A 16,556-nucleotide genomic window follows, 5' to 3' on the forward strand; every position below is an offset into this window, starting at 1 on the left:
TCAGTCACTGCAGACTCGGTAAACCAATTTTTTACAATTTTCAATCAATGGGCTTAAGGTATGAAAACTGGCGCAGTTGTCAATGTTAACCAGATTCCTAGTCTCATTTAAAAGATGAAGACTGATTGGTTATTATATGCATCATCTCTGCTCCCCCCCCCCATTTAGAAATCAGCCTCATTGCACTTTTAACGTTTCCAAATACTAGACTAACATGTTCCTATAAAGTTCAATAAAACAGTCGGTTAAAAAAATGAAACCAAGGAGCTCCCACTTACCCCATCCATTGGGTAGCGGTCCAAGAGGATCATTGTCTGGTGCAGCGGCCGGGGACTGCGAACAGAGAGACAGCAAGGCAGAAAGTGAGGAAAGGGAAGCAGGTAACTAGGTAGGTCCCCTCTAGTGACAGGACAGTGCAGGACTGGAGGCTGCCCTGAGCAGGAGATGCCATGTGCTTTGCAGACGTCCCCAGCTGGACTCAGCTCTCACACGTCCGACTTGCTCCCAAACCAGAGGGGAAAATATTGCAGGCCTTTCAAATGAAATCATTCCCACAAGCCACCAGTAAACGCCCAGCTCTTCCCGGCTCTGGGCTCAGATCCTGGCCCCCCTTTCCAACACAGACCCCCTCTCTCACCTCCTCCCCTCCCAAACCCAAAACCCGTCCCTTGGCAGAGCGGTGAGCAAGAGTAGCCCAAACTGAAGGAATATTCAGCAACTTATAGGCACCGCTGCTACCCCCCTTCCCTTGGATCCTGGCTTACAATGCACCTTTCTTCTCCTGCAGTGAGGGGATGCTTAGAGAGAAGAAGGGAGGTGTGTAAGGGGGGTGTGAAATTGCTGGGAGGTGCGGAGGGGGCGTGCGGACTGCTAATGTTTATATAACTCTCCCTCACTTGACCAGCTATGAAGTCCCCGGGGGATACGGGACCAGTCTCCACTGTGGGCAGTTTGTGTCGACCTCCTGAAAGGATCCCCCACAAAATACCAGAAGCAGTTGTGAAAACACATGTAATGGGCATTTGTGCATTCTTATTCTGATGGAACAGAGCTGCGTTGCACCATTCACTCGTTTAAGAAAAGAAATCTTTTATGGGGGAATGTGTGGCATGTATTTCCATGGCCTGCCCAGTCCTCTCATTCATCTGTGTTACTAAAATAAAATGATAGGCACAGCTTGAAAGCGATATTAAGAAAATGGATCATACATACCATGTAGGCAATTCATAAAACTCAGCCATTCCAGAGCACACTATTGCTAACCCTTTATTCCATGCAAAAGTAATACTGCGCTTAACACCTATGTATTATTATTTATTTCAGGTACTTATATAGCGCCGTCAGTTTACGCAGCACTTTACATATATATTGTACATTCACATCAGTCCCCGCCCCTCAAGGGGCGTACAATCTAAGGTCCATAACTCACATTCATACATACACATACTAGGGACAATGTAGACAGGAGCCAATTCACCTACCAGCATGTCTTTGTAGTGTGGGAGGAAACCGGAGTATCCAGAGGAAACCCACACAGTCACAGGGAGATATATATATATATATATATATATCTCCCTGTGACTTAATATATATTCACATCAGTCCCTAACCCAGTCTGAAATACCTAACGCACATTCACACGTACTAGGGCCAATTTATATATACATATACACACATATATACATATACACACACACACACATATATATATATATATATATATATATATATATATATACACATATACACACACACACAGTTGCAAGAAAAAGTATGTGAACCCCTTGGGATTACGTGGAGTTTTGCATGAATTGGGCATAAAATGTGCTCTGAACGTCATCTAAGTCACAACAACAGAAGAACACAGTCTGCTGAACATAATACTACACAAACATTAGATGTTGCCATGGTTTAATTGCACATAACATGTAAACATTCACAGTGCAGGGAGGAAAAAGTATGTGAACCTTTGGACTTAATAACTGGTTGACCCTCCTTTGGCAGCAATAACCTCAACCAAACGTTTCCTGTAGTTGCAGATCAGACCTGCACAACGATCTGGAGTCATTTTGGACCACTCCTCTTCACAAAGCTGTTTCAGTGTAGCAATATTCTTGGGATGTCTGGTGTGAATCGCTCTCTTAAGGTCATGCCTCAGCATTTCAATTGGGTTGAGGTCAGGACTTTGACTGGGCCACTCCAGAAGGCGTATTCTGTGCTGTTGCAGCCATTGTTTTGTTGAATGACTTGTATGCTTTGGGTCATTGTCCTGTTGCATCACCCATCCTCTGCGAAGCTTCAGTTGGCGGACAGATGGTCGTACGTTTTCCTGCAAAATGTCTTGATAAACTCTGGAATTCATTTTCCCATCAATGACAACAATCCCTCCAGGCCCTGAGGCAGCAAAGCAGCCCCAAACCATGATGCTCCCTCCGCCATGTTTCACAGTGGGGATGAGGTTTTGATGTTGGTGTGCTGTGCCTTTTTTTCTCCACACATAGTGTTGTGTGTTCTTCCCAAACAACTCAATCTTGGTTTCATCTGTCCACAGTATATTTTGCCAGTAGTGCTGTGGAACATCCAGGTGCTCTTTTGCAAACTTCAAACGTGCTGCAATATTCTTTTTGGACAGCAATGGCTTCCTCCGTGGTGTCCTCCCATGTACTCCATTCTTGTTTAATGTTTTCCTTATTTTAGATGTGTCAACAAAAATGTTAGCATGTGCCAGAGATTTCTGTAGGTCTTTAGCTGACACTCTGGGATTCTTCTTTACCTCATGCAGCATTCTGCGCTGTGCTCTTGCAGTCATTTTTACAGGACGACCACGCCTAGGGAGAGTAGCAGCAGTGCTAAACTTTCTCCATTTGTAGACAGTCTGTCTTACCGTGGACACATGAACATCAAGGCTTTTGGAGATACTTTTGTAAACCTTTCCAGCTTCATGCAAGTCAACAATTCTTGATGGTAGGTCTTATGAGAGCTCTTTTCTGCGAGGCATGGTTCACATCAGACAGTGCTTCTTGAAACCAGTAAACCCAAAACAGGTGTGTGTTTTTTAAGGGCAGGACAGCTGTCAGCAACACATCCAATATCATCACACCGATTGGAGTCAAGGTTGGCTCACTCCTGGCTCCAATTAGCTCTGGGAGAAGTCATTAAGCTAGGGCCTCACATACTTTTTCCTCCCTGCACTGTGAATGTTTACATGTTATGTGCAATTAAACCATGGCAACACCTAATGTTTGTGTAGTATTATGTTCAGCAGACTGTGTTCTTCTATTGTTGTGACTTAGATGACGTTCAGAGCACATTTTATGCCCAATTCATGCAAAACTCCACGTAATCCCAAGGGGTTCACATACTTTTTCTTGCAACTGTATATATATATATATTGTACATTCACATCGGTCCCTAACCCTCAAGGGGCGTACAATCTAAGGTCCCTAACTCACATTGATACATACACATACTAGGGCCAATTTAGACTGAATCCAATTAACCTACCAGCATGTCTTTGGAGTGTGGGAGAAAACCGGAGTACCCACGCAGTCACAGGGAGAACATGCAAACTCCAGGCAGGTGGTGCCGTGGTTGGGATTCGAACCAGCGACCCTAGTACTGCCAGGTGGAAGTGCTAACCATTTAGCCACTGTGCTGCATTAGCGTGCGTTCATATGTTCTTGAAGTGTGCGGTTTTGTAGTCTTTAGAAACATTCAAGAACATTGATTTTGCATAGTACAGAAAGAGTTAATTTCCCTACGTATTAAAGCGGAGTTCCACCCAAAAGGGGAAGTTCCGCTTTAAAGATTGGTCCCCCCGCTCCCCATTAAGGATTGACACCTTTGGCACCCATTCCACTCCCGCTGCGATCGCCTAGGCGATCGAATGCAGAAGGGAAGTATAACATGTTTATTATTTACAATTACTTTAATAATTCTTTTAGAAAAAAATAACCCAATTTCTTCATCCACACGAAGCGGATGGGGGAAATCACTCCCACCGAGTGATTTCCCCCGCTGTATTCTGACAGCAGGGAGACTTTCCCGCTAGTCAGTGATGCCAGCTATAACCGGTAGCACTGTTCTTTCGAGAAAAACCCAACAGGCTGGTTGTGCAGACCTCGACTGGTAGATCAACTTCTGTACAACCACTGTCCTCATATATATGGATTGAAATTCAGCAAACCCCTACTGGACCGGTCAAATTTCAATCAAGGTATGGCCGCTTTGAGCCACTGCCTGACAAATGGCAGCAGTGCTGTCCCTGCTGAACGGGTGCCTTCAGTTGCCTGTTCAGGTCTATCAGATAAGCAATCCGAAGGCCAGCTGAATGACAGGTAGACATCGCTGCTTCTAATTGCAGCGCTTCAGCATTGTCAGTCTATAACAAGAAGTGCTATTACTGGTCTCCAAGTCCGACATTTTGCAACAGACTCACAAAAAAATAAGTTGCTTTGAAAACTGTACTGTACTGTGCCAAATCGTTGGATCAGGGGCTTGTTCACTCCAGTGGTTGAGTAGAAAAACCATTTAATCAGCCCCCAACCACAACCCTCTTTAGCTGGAAAAGCAGCGGCTGGGGAGTACACTTGCCATGGCAAAAATTATCTCCCCGACAACCGGCTTCTGCCAAATGGGCGTGCTGGAAAACCAGCATTCGATCAGCGCTTGCAGCCAAAGTGTGTCCAGCAGCAATCACCGCAGGTAATCGCTGGTTGTGCAGAGAGCTGCGAATAGTTGCTGCCAACAGTGACCTGTCATGACAGTGAATGGGGCCGCACTTAGCGGCTGACAGCCGCAACAGAAACCAGAAGATTTCTGCCGCTACTCTTCGCACCGGCCCCAGTCGTGGGTGTGAATGACGCCTACGAGCTCATTTTGAGCGTGTGAAGCGTTAGGCTGAGGATTAAGCTGTAGGGTCAAATCAAGGATTACGATGAAGGGTCAAATCAAGGATTACGTTGAAGGGTCAAATCAAGGATTACGTTGAAGGGTCAAATCAAGGATTGCGTTGAAGGGTCAAATCAAGGATTACGTTGAAGGGTCAAATCAAGGATTACGTTGAAGGGTCAAATCAAGGATTACGTTGAGTGGTCAAATCAAGGATTACGATGAAGGGTCAAATCAAGGATTACGTTGAGTGGTCAAATCAAGGATTACGTTGAGTGGTCAAATCAAGGATTACGTTGAAGGGTCAAATCAAGGATTACGATGAAGGGTCAAATCAAGGATTACGATGAAGGGTCAAATCAAGGATTACGTTGAAGGGTCAAATCAAGGATTACGATGAAGGGTCAAAGCAAGGATTACGTTGAGGGGTCAAATCAAGGATTACGTTGAAGGGTCAAATCAAGGATTACGTTGAAGGGTCAAATCAAGGATTACATTGAAGGGTCAAATCAAGGATTACGTTGAAGGGTCAAGGATGAAGGGTAATTATCCTTCTGTGAAGTGAAACAACAAGAAGCGCACCAACCTTGTGCATTACCTCAGTAACCAAAATTTATTTAATGAAGGAATGGTACTCACAAACAGCGGATAAAAACAGGCATGCAAGTCCACCAAGGGACTTCAAACGCAAGAGACCAGTGCGAATCCCATCATGGGTGTAGGTACTCAGTCCAGCTGACGCGTTTCGAAGGTCAAGCCTACACCCATGATGGGATTCGCACTGGTCTCTTGCGTTTGAAGTCCCTTGGTGGACTTACATGCCTGTTTTTATCCGCTGTTTGTGAGTACCATTCCTTCATTAAATAAATTTTGGTTACTGAGGTAATGCACAAGGTTGGTGCGCTTCTTGTTGTTTCACTTCACAGTTTGTTCGGGCTTCCCCAGCCTTGGTTTGGAGCTGCACGACTTTGGATACTCCGGTGGTTGCCTCTCTGGAGTGTTTTCCATCTACTCCCCACCGGCCTGGGTCCCGGAGTGCAGGAGAAATCATTTTTTGGTAATTATCCTTCACCAGTGTCATGCTTTGGCCCCAACAATCAAACTAAACCCTCTAATAAAATCCCTAAACTTGTGCCGGGAGCACCAGTCCTATACTACAAAAGGATATATTCTAAAACTTGTAAAACTGTTGGTCCAAAGTATAGGGAGAATGGAGAGCATGGAAGAGATAGTGGATGAGGAGGGATGGAGGAAAATAGAATGGAGGAGGAAAGGAAGAATAGAGAGAAAAAAAAAAGTAAAGAGACAGAAAGGATGGGGAGAATGTGAAAGGGAATGCTAAGAATTTACAGGTACTTGGGGAAGACTGGCTTTGCAGTCTGTGTGTACTCAGTAAACTGTTAAAGAATGTATTGCACCTTAAATAAAAACAAAGGACACCTTACCATTTTATTTGTATGGCACGTCTTACCTGATACAGGTAGCGCTGACTCAGCTGCTGCATCGCCCCCTGCAACTGGTTCCTCTGGGTCTGCCATTGCTCGTAGTTGCGGACGTACTCCGCCGTAGGTCTCTGCCAAGTGGTGGTGCGGGTGTTGTGGTCAACGTAGTAGTATCGCCCTCGACTGTCCACCCGCTTTTCCCATCTACATAGAGAAAACACAAATGTCTAGTTGCTGCAGGCTTTCTACAGCACCCCCCCCCCACCAACCACCACCCGCATTTCTGAGGGCACATGGCAGTGACATGGAAAGCAGTTAAGCCACAAAGTGTGAGGTCTCACCCAGGTGGCAGAGGTCGTTCCCACGTGGTGGTCTTTGTGTTATGGTCTACGTAATAAACACGTCCATTGCTCAGCATTCTCTGCTCCCACCTAAAACAGAAATGCGGGTTTTACAGAGAAACGATCATTCAAATGCAAACATAATAAAAAGAACCGGACAAACTAAAAGAACATTGGGGAACTGGAGAAAGTACAGAGAAGGGCAACTAAACTGATAAGAGGCATGGAGGAGATCAGCTATGAGGAAAGATTAGAGGAACTGAATTTATTCTCTCTTAAGAAGAGGAGACTAAAGGGGGGGGGGGGATATGATCTCCATGTATAATACATAGGGGGGGATATGATCTCCATGTATAATACATAAGAGGGGATATGATCTCCATGTATAATACATAAGGGGGGGGGATATGATCTCCATGTATAATACATAAGGGGGATATGATCTCCATGTATAATACATAAGGGGGGATATGATCTCCATGTATAATACATAAGGGGGGGGATATGATCTCCATGTATAATACATAAGGGGGGATATGATCTCCATGTATAATACATAAGGGGGGATATGATCTCCATGTATAATACATAAGGGGGGATATGATCTCCATGTATAATACATAAGGGGGATATGATCTCCATGTATAATACATAAGGGGGACATGATCTCCATGTATAATACATAAGGGGGGATATGACCTCCATGTATAATACATAAGGGGGGGGTATGATCTCCATGTATAATACATAAGGGGGGGGATATGATCTCCATGTATAATACATAAGGGGGGGGGATATGATCTCCATGTATAATACATAAGGGGGATATGATCTCCATGTATAATACATAAGGGGGGATATGATCTCCATGTATAATACATAAGGGGGATATGATCTCCATGTATAATACATAAGGGGGGGATATGATCTCCATGTATAATACATAAGGGGGGATATGATCTCCATGTATAATACATAAGGGGGGGATATGATCTCCATGTATAATACATAAGGGGGGGATATGATCTCCATGTATAATACATAAGGGGGGATATGATCTCCATGTATAATACATAAGGGGGGGATATGATCTCCATGTATAATACATAAGGGGGGGGATATGATCTCCATGTATAATACATAAGGGGGGGGATATGACCTCCATGTATAATACATAAGGGGGGGGATATGATCTCCATGTATAATACATAAGGGGGGATATGACCTCCATGTATAATACATAAGGGGATATGACCTCCATGTATAATACATAAGGGGGGAATGCGGGGTCCGTGGAGAGCGGATATAGTGAATTCGGGGTCCGGGGAGAGCGGATATAGTGAATTCGGGGTCCGGGGAGAGCGGATATAGGGAATGCGGCGTTCGGGGAGAGCGGATATTGTGAATGCGGGGTCCAGGGAGAGCAGATATAGTGAATGCGGGGTCCGTGGAAAGCGGATATAGTGAATGCGGGGTCTGGGGAGAGCGGATATAGTGAATGCAGGGTCCGGGGAGAGCCAACCCTTACTGGGGAGCGGAGGACAAAGCCTTAAAGCGAAATTTCCCCTTTTGGGTAAAGCTCCGCTTTAAATACTTAGATTGAAAAAGGCATTCTCCATCTAGTTTAACTAATAGAAATAATAATAAAAAAAAAAAAATAAACACAATAAATAAATAGAAAGCCTCCATATACATAATCCTGTACCCACAGTTGAGAAATGCGTTCACATTGGCCCCTGTACCAACTGATACTTCGCTTCCCTTAGCTCCCCCTGTGCTCTGCTACCCACCGGCGGTGAGATGAAAAATAAAGAAGTTGATCCAATCTACTTTAGATTGTACGCCCCTTGAGGGTTCGGGACCTTAGATTGTACACCCCTTGAGGGTTCGGGACCTTAGATTGTACACCCCTTGAGGGTTCGGGACCTTAGATTGTACACCCTTTGAGGGTCAGGGACTGACGTGAAAGTACAATATATATGTAAAGTGCTTCATAAATTGACGGCGCTATATAAGTACCTGAAATAAAAAATAATAATCTGGAGCTTACACAGGGCTGAAGATCCCATGTAATGATGCTGGTGCCTCAGGGAGCGAATTGCCAAGCACAAGGAGCTTCCAGTGGGAGGAAGAGTGCGGAGTCACATGATACATTATATCCGGAAGTACTACATATTTTATCTTTGCTTGGTGCAGCATAAACATGGGTGGGGGAGTGATGAGAAAAGAGCATTGTACAAGATTCAGGGCATTCCATAAAAGAACCTGTTGTTTTTGTCTTGCAGAGGTAAATCCCAAGTTCATTTTAGACCTTCAAACTCCAAACCACGAGCAGACAGCTTAGAATCGAAGCAACGCAGTGCCTAGCCTGCGACCATGAATGCCGTATAACGAGGTGGATTGTTGTGATGCACGCATGTATATGGTGAAAATAAAACCGGCTTTGCTGCCTTCCTCTCCACCGCATGGAATGTTCTAATAAATTACAAAATTGAATTAATGTACAGAATCTTCTCTCTCGAGCTCAGGGCTGCTGAAAAAATAAAACAACCTTGTGCAAACAAATGCCACGAGAGCTGCCAAGTCGCAGTGTAACCTGGTGAGTGTCTGCCACTGTGGCTTTGACTGGAAATTCCGTCATCCTCATGCCTGTGTCCTGTCCAGCCCCACAGCAAACCTGGCACCGACATGTGAGCCGCGCCATGCCCCTGACCTGCACGCTGCGTGCATTTCGTCTGCCGCGCGACTGCTTCAAAGCCTGACACGGTTTACCTCACATGGTGTACTTGTCTCCTATGGACGCTTGGCTGAGCCCATATTCAATTTACGGTTCTACAAAGAAATAGTGACATTGCTGAACAGTCCTCACTCTTCATAATGGAGACGAATTCATGGAGAGCACTGAATACCGGTTCGGCTGGCAGTTCCCTGAAAAGTGTACAGGTGACGGGTAGAACCTGATGCATATCATAACATAGGACTGCAATGAAGATAGAACCGTGTCTGGGGAGAAATTAGAATTTTTTGGAATCTGCCTTTAATTGTATTAATTGCTATAGAGAAAAGGACCACCAGTGTCCGGTTGTTTACTAGGACCTTTTCACTTCCCTTTCGGACACTGAAGTGACCTTGGCAGGATCTAAAAATTCCTGCTGGCACTTTTCCTGAAAAAGAGGTATCTATACTCATCTTTCCAGAAGCCCATGTCTCCAAGTTGTACTCTGTTCTACTGCTGCAGCATCCAACCTTTGCTCTGATCCAGTGCTGCAGCATCCAACCCTTGTTCTGTTCCAGTGCTGGAGCATAAAACGTATGCTCTTTTCCAGTGCTGCACCATTCAACCTTTGCTCTGTTCCAGTGCTGCAGCCGCCAACCTTTGCCCTGTTCCAGTGCTGCAGCCTCCAACCTTTGCCCTGTTCCAGTGCTGCAGCATCCAACCTTTGCTCTGTTCTGGTGCTGCAGCCTCCAACCTTTGCTGTTCCATTTCTGCAGCATCCAACTTTTACTGTTCCAGTGCCACAGCCTCCAACCTTTGCTCTGTTCCAGTGCTGCAGCCTCCAACCTTTGCTCTGTTCCAGTGCTGCAGCCTCCAACCTTTGCTCTGTTCCAGTGCTGCAGCCTCCAACTTTTACTCTGTTCCAGTGCTGCAGCCTCCAACCCTTGCTCTGTTCCAGTGCTGCAGCCTCCAACCCTTGCTCTGTTCCAATGCTGCAGCCTCCAACCCTTGCTCTGTTCCAATGCTGCAGCCTCCAACCTTTGCTCTGTTCCAGTGCTGCAGCCTCCAACCTTTGCTCTGTTCCATTTCTGCAGCATCCAACTTTTACTGTTCCAGTGCCGCAGCCTTCAACCTTTGCTCTGTTCCAGTGCTGCAGCCTCCAACCTTTGCTCTGTTCCAGTACTGCAGCATCCAACCTTTGCTCTGTTCCAGTGCTGCAGCCTCCAACCTTTGCTCTGTTCCAGTGCTGCAGCCTCCAACCTTTGCCCTGTTCCAGTGCTGCAGCCTCCGACCCTTGTTCTGTTCCAGTGCTGCAGCCTCCAACCTCTGCTCTGTTCCAGTGCTGCAGCCTCCAACCCTTGTTCTGTTCCAGTGCTGCAGCCTCCAACCTCTGCTCTGTTCCAGAAGTGTCAGATGCCTGTATTTCCCACCATACAATGTGTTTCCATCCTCCAGTCCCAACATTACTAATAGACACAGCAATGGTGTAAAAGGAATTTCCCTAATCCATACATTAGTCTTCTGCCAGGCCATGTGATGTTCCTGGGTCCTCTTCTCTCGGTGGTGCTGGGTGGATTTCAATACTGCAGAGAATGGTGCCCACATTAAAACATCAGTGACACTCTCTGCAGCACTGTACTGCAAGCCCAGGCCCACGTGACTACATTTGTGTGCAAACTGCCTGGTAAAGGGATGGAACTGGGGGGTTGCTAGCACCTATGGCTGATGGGAAAGAGGCAGAGGAACTCTGATCTGTGTCAGAGAAATGTGAGGATATGGCAACAGAATGGCACTGCTATCAATTAAAGAATAATTCCAGGCATGTGTATATTATACAGAATTACATTGAAGCGGCTTGGATCGATGTAACTATGCATATACCATGCCTGGTGGCTGATGCCCCTGGAAGCTGGAAATCACCGACGTAGACACCCCTCCAGCTTCAGCGATCTCCACTTACTTCTGGGTCCCGTGCTGAGCGGCTGCTTTCCTGCATTGTGAACACAGGAGGTCAGCTGCTTGGCACAGACACCATTCAGAGAATGCTTTGCATTGTCACCACCCCGCCTCTCCACCCCATCTAATCAAAGAACACTTTGCATTCATTCAAGAAATGCAAAGCATTCTCCTAATTGCACCTGTGCCAGAGCGGCCGACCTCTGTTCAGGAAGCAGCAGCCACTCCATGTAGGGAGCAAGTGGAGATCACTGGAGTAACGGCGTCTACTTCAGTGTTTTCCAGCTTCCAGGGCATTGGCCAAGTAGGGTATATACTATGCAACTACGAATAAAATATCCATTCCCGGAATAGTTCTGTAACCTGGAAGCTGACCAGCACTAGACTTTGGAGTAGAGAGTATGCAGTCTGTTCAGGAAGCAGCAGCCACTCCATGTAGGGAGCAAGTGGAGATCACTGGTGTAACGGGGTCTACTTCAGTGTTTTCCAGCTTCCAGGGGCATTGGCCAAGTAGGGTATATACTATGCAACTATGAATAAAATATCAAATACAGTCTATAGCGCGAGTACAAAAAGATCCCAGATGATCTTCAAAAATCCAATGGCTGGATCCGTGGGTGAGGTGATAGATGTGTAAAGATTGCGCACTCACCAGATACACAATCACAATGCGCATTTAGAGTAGATAACCTCACTACCAAGCAGTGAGGGGTATTTGACCAGATCTGACCAGACCCATATAAGGATCCTTGATGTCCTGAGGTTATCTACTCCAAATGTGCATTGTGATTGCGTATCTGGTGAGTGCGCAATCTTTACACATCTATCACCTCACCCACGGATCCAGCCATTGGATTTTTGAAGATCTGGGATCTGTTTGTACTTGCGCTATAGACTGTATTTGGTTTAGTGCCCAAACACCTACTAGTCACCAATTGGTGACGTTTCTATTTGCACCTTGTTATTGATTTTTCACTTTATTTTATTTTTATTGTATTTTATATGAGGATGTTTGAATACAATATGTTCATACGATTTAACGGATCATTGTAGCGCTGCACCTTGCTTTATTCTGACTATTTTGGAGGTTCATATGGTGCCTTTTTGGTGTTCAGCTGCTGTTTTCTTCCTTTAACTCATTTATAATTTACTCTAGCGCTCACTTATCCTGTGATTTAATGAATAAAATATCCATTCCTGGAATAATTCTGTAACCTGGAAGCTGACCAGCACTAGACTTTGGAGTAGAGAGTCTGCAGTCTGTTCAGTAAGCAGCAGCCACTCCATGTAGGATCTGGGAGCAAGTGGAGATCACTGGAGTAATGGTGTCTACTTCAGTGTTTTCCAGCTTCCAGTGCATTGGCCAAGTAGGGTATATAATATGCAACTATGAATAAGATATCCATTCCCGGAATAATTCTGTAACCTGGAAGTTGACCAGCAGTAGACTTTGGAGTCTGCAACCCCAGAGAGAATGTGGTGATAGCAGAGTATATTTCTTGAATTAAAATATTTTGAGTTTTTATGGATGCTGGGGGGACGGACTGTCGGAACGCAAGACTTCCATAAGCTATTGTGTGGAGCTCTTTGTAGGTTAAGCACTGGTCTTCCAGGAGAGTCTGGATGACCATCCTGCATGGACATGTCTGTAGAGAAGGCAGAAATCTCGATCTTTCCCTCAGAAACCCTACTATGCCCCCCTCCTTATCCCCTCTATTATATATTTTTGTTCCTCCACCCCCCCCCCCCTTTTGTTTTCTTCTTCTAAATCATCTCACTGGGAGATATTAGGACTAGAAAGGAGAGTTGGACGGGTATGACAAGGCTTGAAGAGATACGCTGAGCTATGGCAGGAATAGCTTGGTAGATCTTGATATTCCACCATAGGCTGTCCGTGGTTCCTGGCCCAAGTCTGCCTATGGTTTCTGGTGGGATTGGGGGGAATATTATAACTTTTTAATTTTTTTTTTCTTATGGTTTCCTTCCTTTATGTGTTTCACCCCTCAGGGTAGTTCAAGATGCACTATCCTACCAGGATTCTGGAAACTTGTGCTTGCCCTACCTTGTGTGTCATGAGATATAGCAAACTCAACCATCCATTAATGATTCCCAACTGGAGGCTGGTGCTCAGGCTAAAACCGTCCACTGGCACCAGATATCTACAAAATATTAGCCGGCAACTCGATTGATTCTAAATCCACTTATTTATTGGTTACAAGGTAGAAGTACGGGATCCATAAAATGCTAACGCGTTTCGGCGAGAGCCTTATTCATAGCATAGCTCTGGATTTAGAAGCAAACGAGTTGCCGGCTAATATTTTTGTAGATATCTTGAGTGTCATATGCCGATGTTCTCCCTGGGATGGGGTTACAGATTAGTAATCTCCTTTGTTGTAACTGATATTTTAACTGAAAACTAGAAAAGCTACAATTTCTGGGGAAATTCTGTGAAGTGTTCTTGCCTCCACCAGTAGTCTAAGGCTTGAAAATGAGGGAGTTTAGAAATCATGTCCTGATTTTTCAGCTCACACTCTATCTTTTGTCACTCTGCTGCCTGCTCACACACCTGGGTTCCTATGGCAACTCACTCTACAGCAAGGGCAGAGAAGAGCGCTTAAAAACAAACTGCTCCAACTTGCTCACTTCACTGGCGGTTGCCATCTTCAAACGGTTGTAGTTTAAAAATTATAAATCCTACACCGAAGAGCTTTATATTGTGAGAATCACAAGACCCAGACCTACATTTTGATGCATAGTATGTCTCTGAAATATTAAAAATGAAGGCACAGTCGCAGTTTAGAAATTGCCCTTCAAATTTGAGGTGGCTAGAGTGGAGTTTCAATGAATGTCAATGGGCGGCGTGAGTTGCAAACAAATGGTCATATTGTGAGAACTATCAGGACTATGGCTTAGCCGTGGACATTTTTAGTGGCAGCAGGGATAGCTGAACGTTTTGATATACGATTTGTGTAGGTGGGCTTGAAAATGAGGGAGTGGTGGCAGTTTAGAAATCATGTCCTGATTTTTCAGCTCACACTCTAGCTTTTGTCACTCTGCTGCCTGCTCACACACCTGGGTTCCTATGGCAACTCACTCTACAGCAAGGGCAGAGAAGAGCGCTTAAAAACAAACTGCTCCAACTTGCTCACTTCACTGGCGGTTGCCATCTTCAAACGGTTGTAGTTTAAAAATTATAAATCCTACACCAAAGAGCTTTATATTGTGAGAATCACAAGACCCAGACCTACATTTTGTTGCATTGTATGTCTCTGAAATATTAAAAATGAAGGCACAGTCGCAGTTTAGAAATCGTGTAGGTGGGCTTGAAAATGAGGGAGTGATGGCAGTTTAGAAATCATGTCCTGATTTTTCAGCTCACACTCTAGCTTTTGTCAGCTCCCACTCTAGTTTTGAACATTCCGCCATTCGTTCCTATGGGACCAATTTCACCACAAAAACACCGATATTTCGTGAACCATTCGGCAAAACGTTCCACAGAGTAATAGCACACCAATCGGGAACAATCCGCACGTTTCGGTATATTACTGTCTATGTAGTGTAAAAACTGTGGGAGGAGTTAGGGTGGTAAATTTGGCTATAATAATAAGAATATATATATGTGAGATAACAGGAAGTGGTCGCCATGCAACAACACTTAATGATCAATAATTCTCCTATGGAATACAAAAAAATATTCTGTAACATGGCAGGCTGTTTATTTTTTTTCTTAAATGTCTACTTCTTGTAACAAAAACAACTATTCCACTGCTGTGCGACTGTTTTCTTTTCGTAAAATGACCACTCTGATGGGAAAGTTAGATAAAACACGCTACATATTGAAGTAAACCACGCATCGTGATGAAATTATTTTTTTTAAAAACTTTGTAAATGATTACACCATAGCCAGACAGACAGCATTGCAGAAGTAAAACAAACACGGAGGTCAGCAGGGAGGATGGATCTGAGCTCATAGTCAGAGGCTGCTGGGTATGAGGTGCCCTGTGGGTAGTGTGATCCTGCCCAGTTCTTCTATGCTCAGGGCTCAGGGCTCAAATAGATCTGCCAAGGAGCCTCTCTTAACTGCAGGAGAAAACCGCTGCCCAAGTGCCAGAGTGACGGACACACTGAGTTGCTTTGTGTTTGACAGAATGGCAGCCAACTCAAAAAAAAAAAAACTTTTGCACATCGTACCCACAATCTGCACCTTGCTAACGTCGCGGTGAATGTACAACGGGGGACGTAAACGCGCAACACCCGACTGTAGACACTTTCTAGAGGAGAAGACAGGAGAGGCAATAAAAATGGCTGCTGTGGAGCCAATGTTTGCCTTTCCATTCCACCTCGTCTTTCCGTCTGTGTGTTCCACATTCTCCATCTACCTTCTGCCTGGCTCATCTCACACATCCTTGTCCTTCAGGGTTTTGGCCAAGAACATTTATGTGACTAACACATTATTATTTACCTACTCAGCACTGCTGTCCAGCTCAAATGTAGGGATTAAAGGTGCAGAGGTCTCCAAAACATACCAAAGCTGAACTCCAGGCAAACAGCCAGAGACATAGATAGAACACATGTATAGGAGCTGCCAAAGGATTTGTATTTCTGTCCATCCGGTTCTGCGATTTACACAGTTCCATCACAGCATACAACCTTGTATGTCGGGGCAGAAGACATGATTTTGCTCTACTGCAGTTAGTGACACTTACAGGCAGGGCCGGGACAAGGGGTGGGCAGAAGGAGCGGCTGCCCTGGGCGCAATGGTTTACTGTAGGGATGGGGGAGGGGGCGCAAGGCTGACAGTGGCAGCGATTGAGAAGCGAGTGACTACTGGGCATAGGATTGCTTAACCTCTTCGCACCGGGCCTCCCGGCCCTTTAAGAGTTTCAGAAGCCGAGAGGCGGGCGGGGTTTTAGGGTCATGTGATTCGCCGTCACATGATTGAAAAAGGTCACGATTGCAAGGGGAGATAGGGACCTTTCCGTGAGTCACGGACATATGTGCTGGGAGCACGCAGGGCGTGTGTGAACTGGCCCTTACCCCCTTCCAGTCCGGACACTTTTACCCCCTTCCTGTCCGGACGCTTTCCCCCCCTTCCAGTCCGGACACTTTTACCCCCTTCCTGTCCGGACGCTTTCCCCCCCTTCCAGCTCGGACGCTTTCACCCCCTTCCAGTCCGGACGCTTTCCCCCCCTTCCAGTCCGGACGCTTTCA

General features: G+C 45.4%; 1 protein-coding gene across 1 annotated transcript in view; it reads right to left on the reverse strand.

The window, feature by feature from the left end:
• Positions 1 to 278: 278 nt before the first annotated feature.
• LOC149427138 (E3 ubiquitin-protein ligase Itchy-like) overlaps positions 279 to 16,556 on the reverse strand; it is a gene marked incomplete at its 3' end in the record, with an annotated part of 51,273 nt that continues 34,995 nt past the window's right edge. The window contains exons 6-8 of the mRNA XM_089668222.1: positions 6,674 to 6,763; positions 6,362 to 6,536; positions 279 to 333 (exon numbers count right to left, since the gene is read on the reverse strand). Of these exons, the coding sequence (XP_089524348.1) occupies positions 279 to 333; positions 6,362 to 6,536; positions 6,674 to 6,763 (320 nt within the window). The remainder of the gene's footprint in view (positions 334 to 6,361; positions 6,537 to 6,673; positions 6,764 to 16,556) is intronic.

Source organism: Staurois parvus, unplaced genomic scaffold, assembly GCF_062004578.1.
Source record: "Staurois parvus isolate SC_StPar_1 unplaced genomic scaffold, SC_StPar_1.0 ptg003977l, whole genome shotgun sequence".
Classification (NCBI taxonomy): Eukaryota; Metazoa; Chordata; class Amphibia; order Anura; family Ranidae; genus Staurois; species Staurois parvus.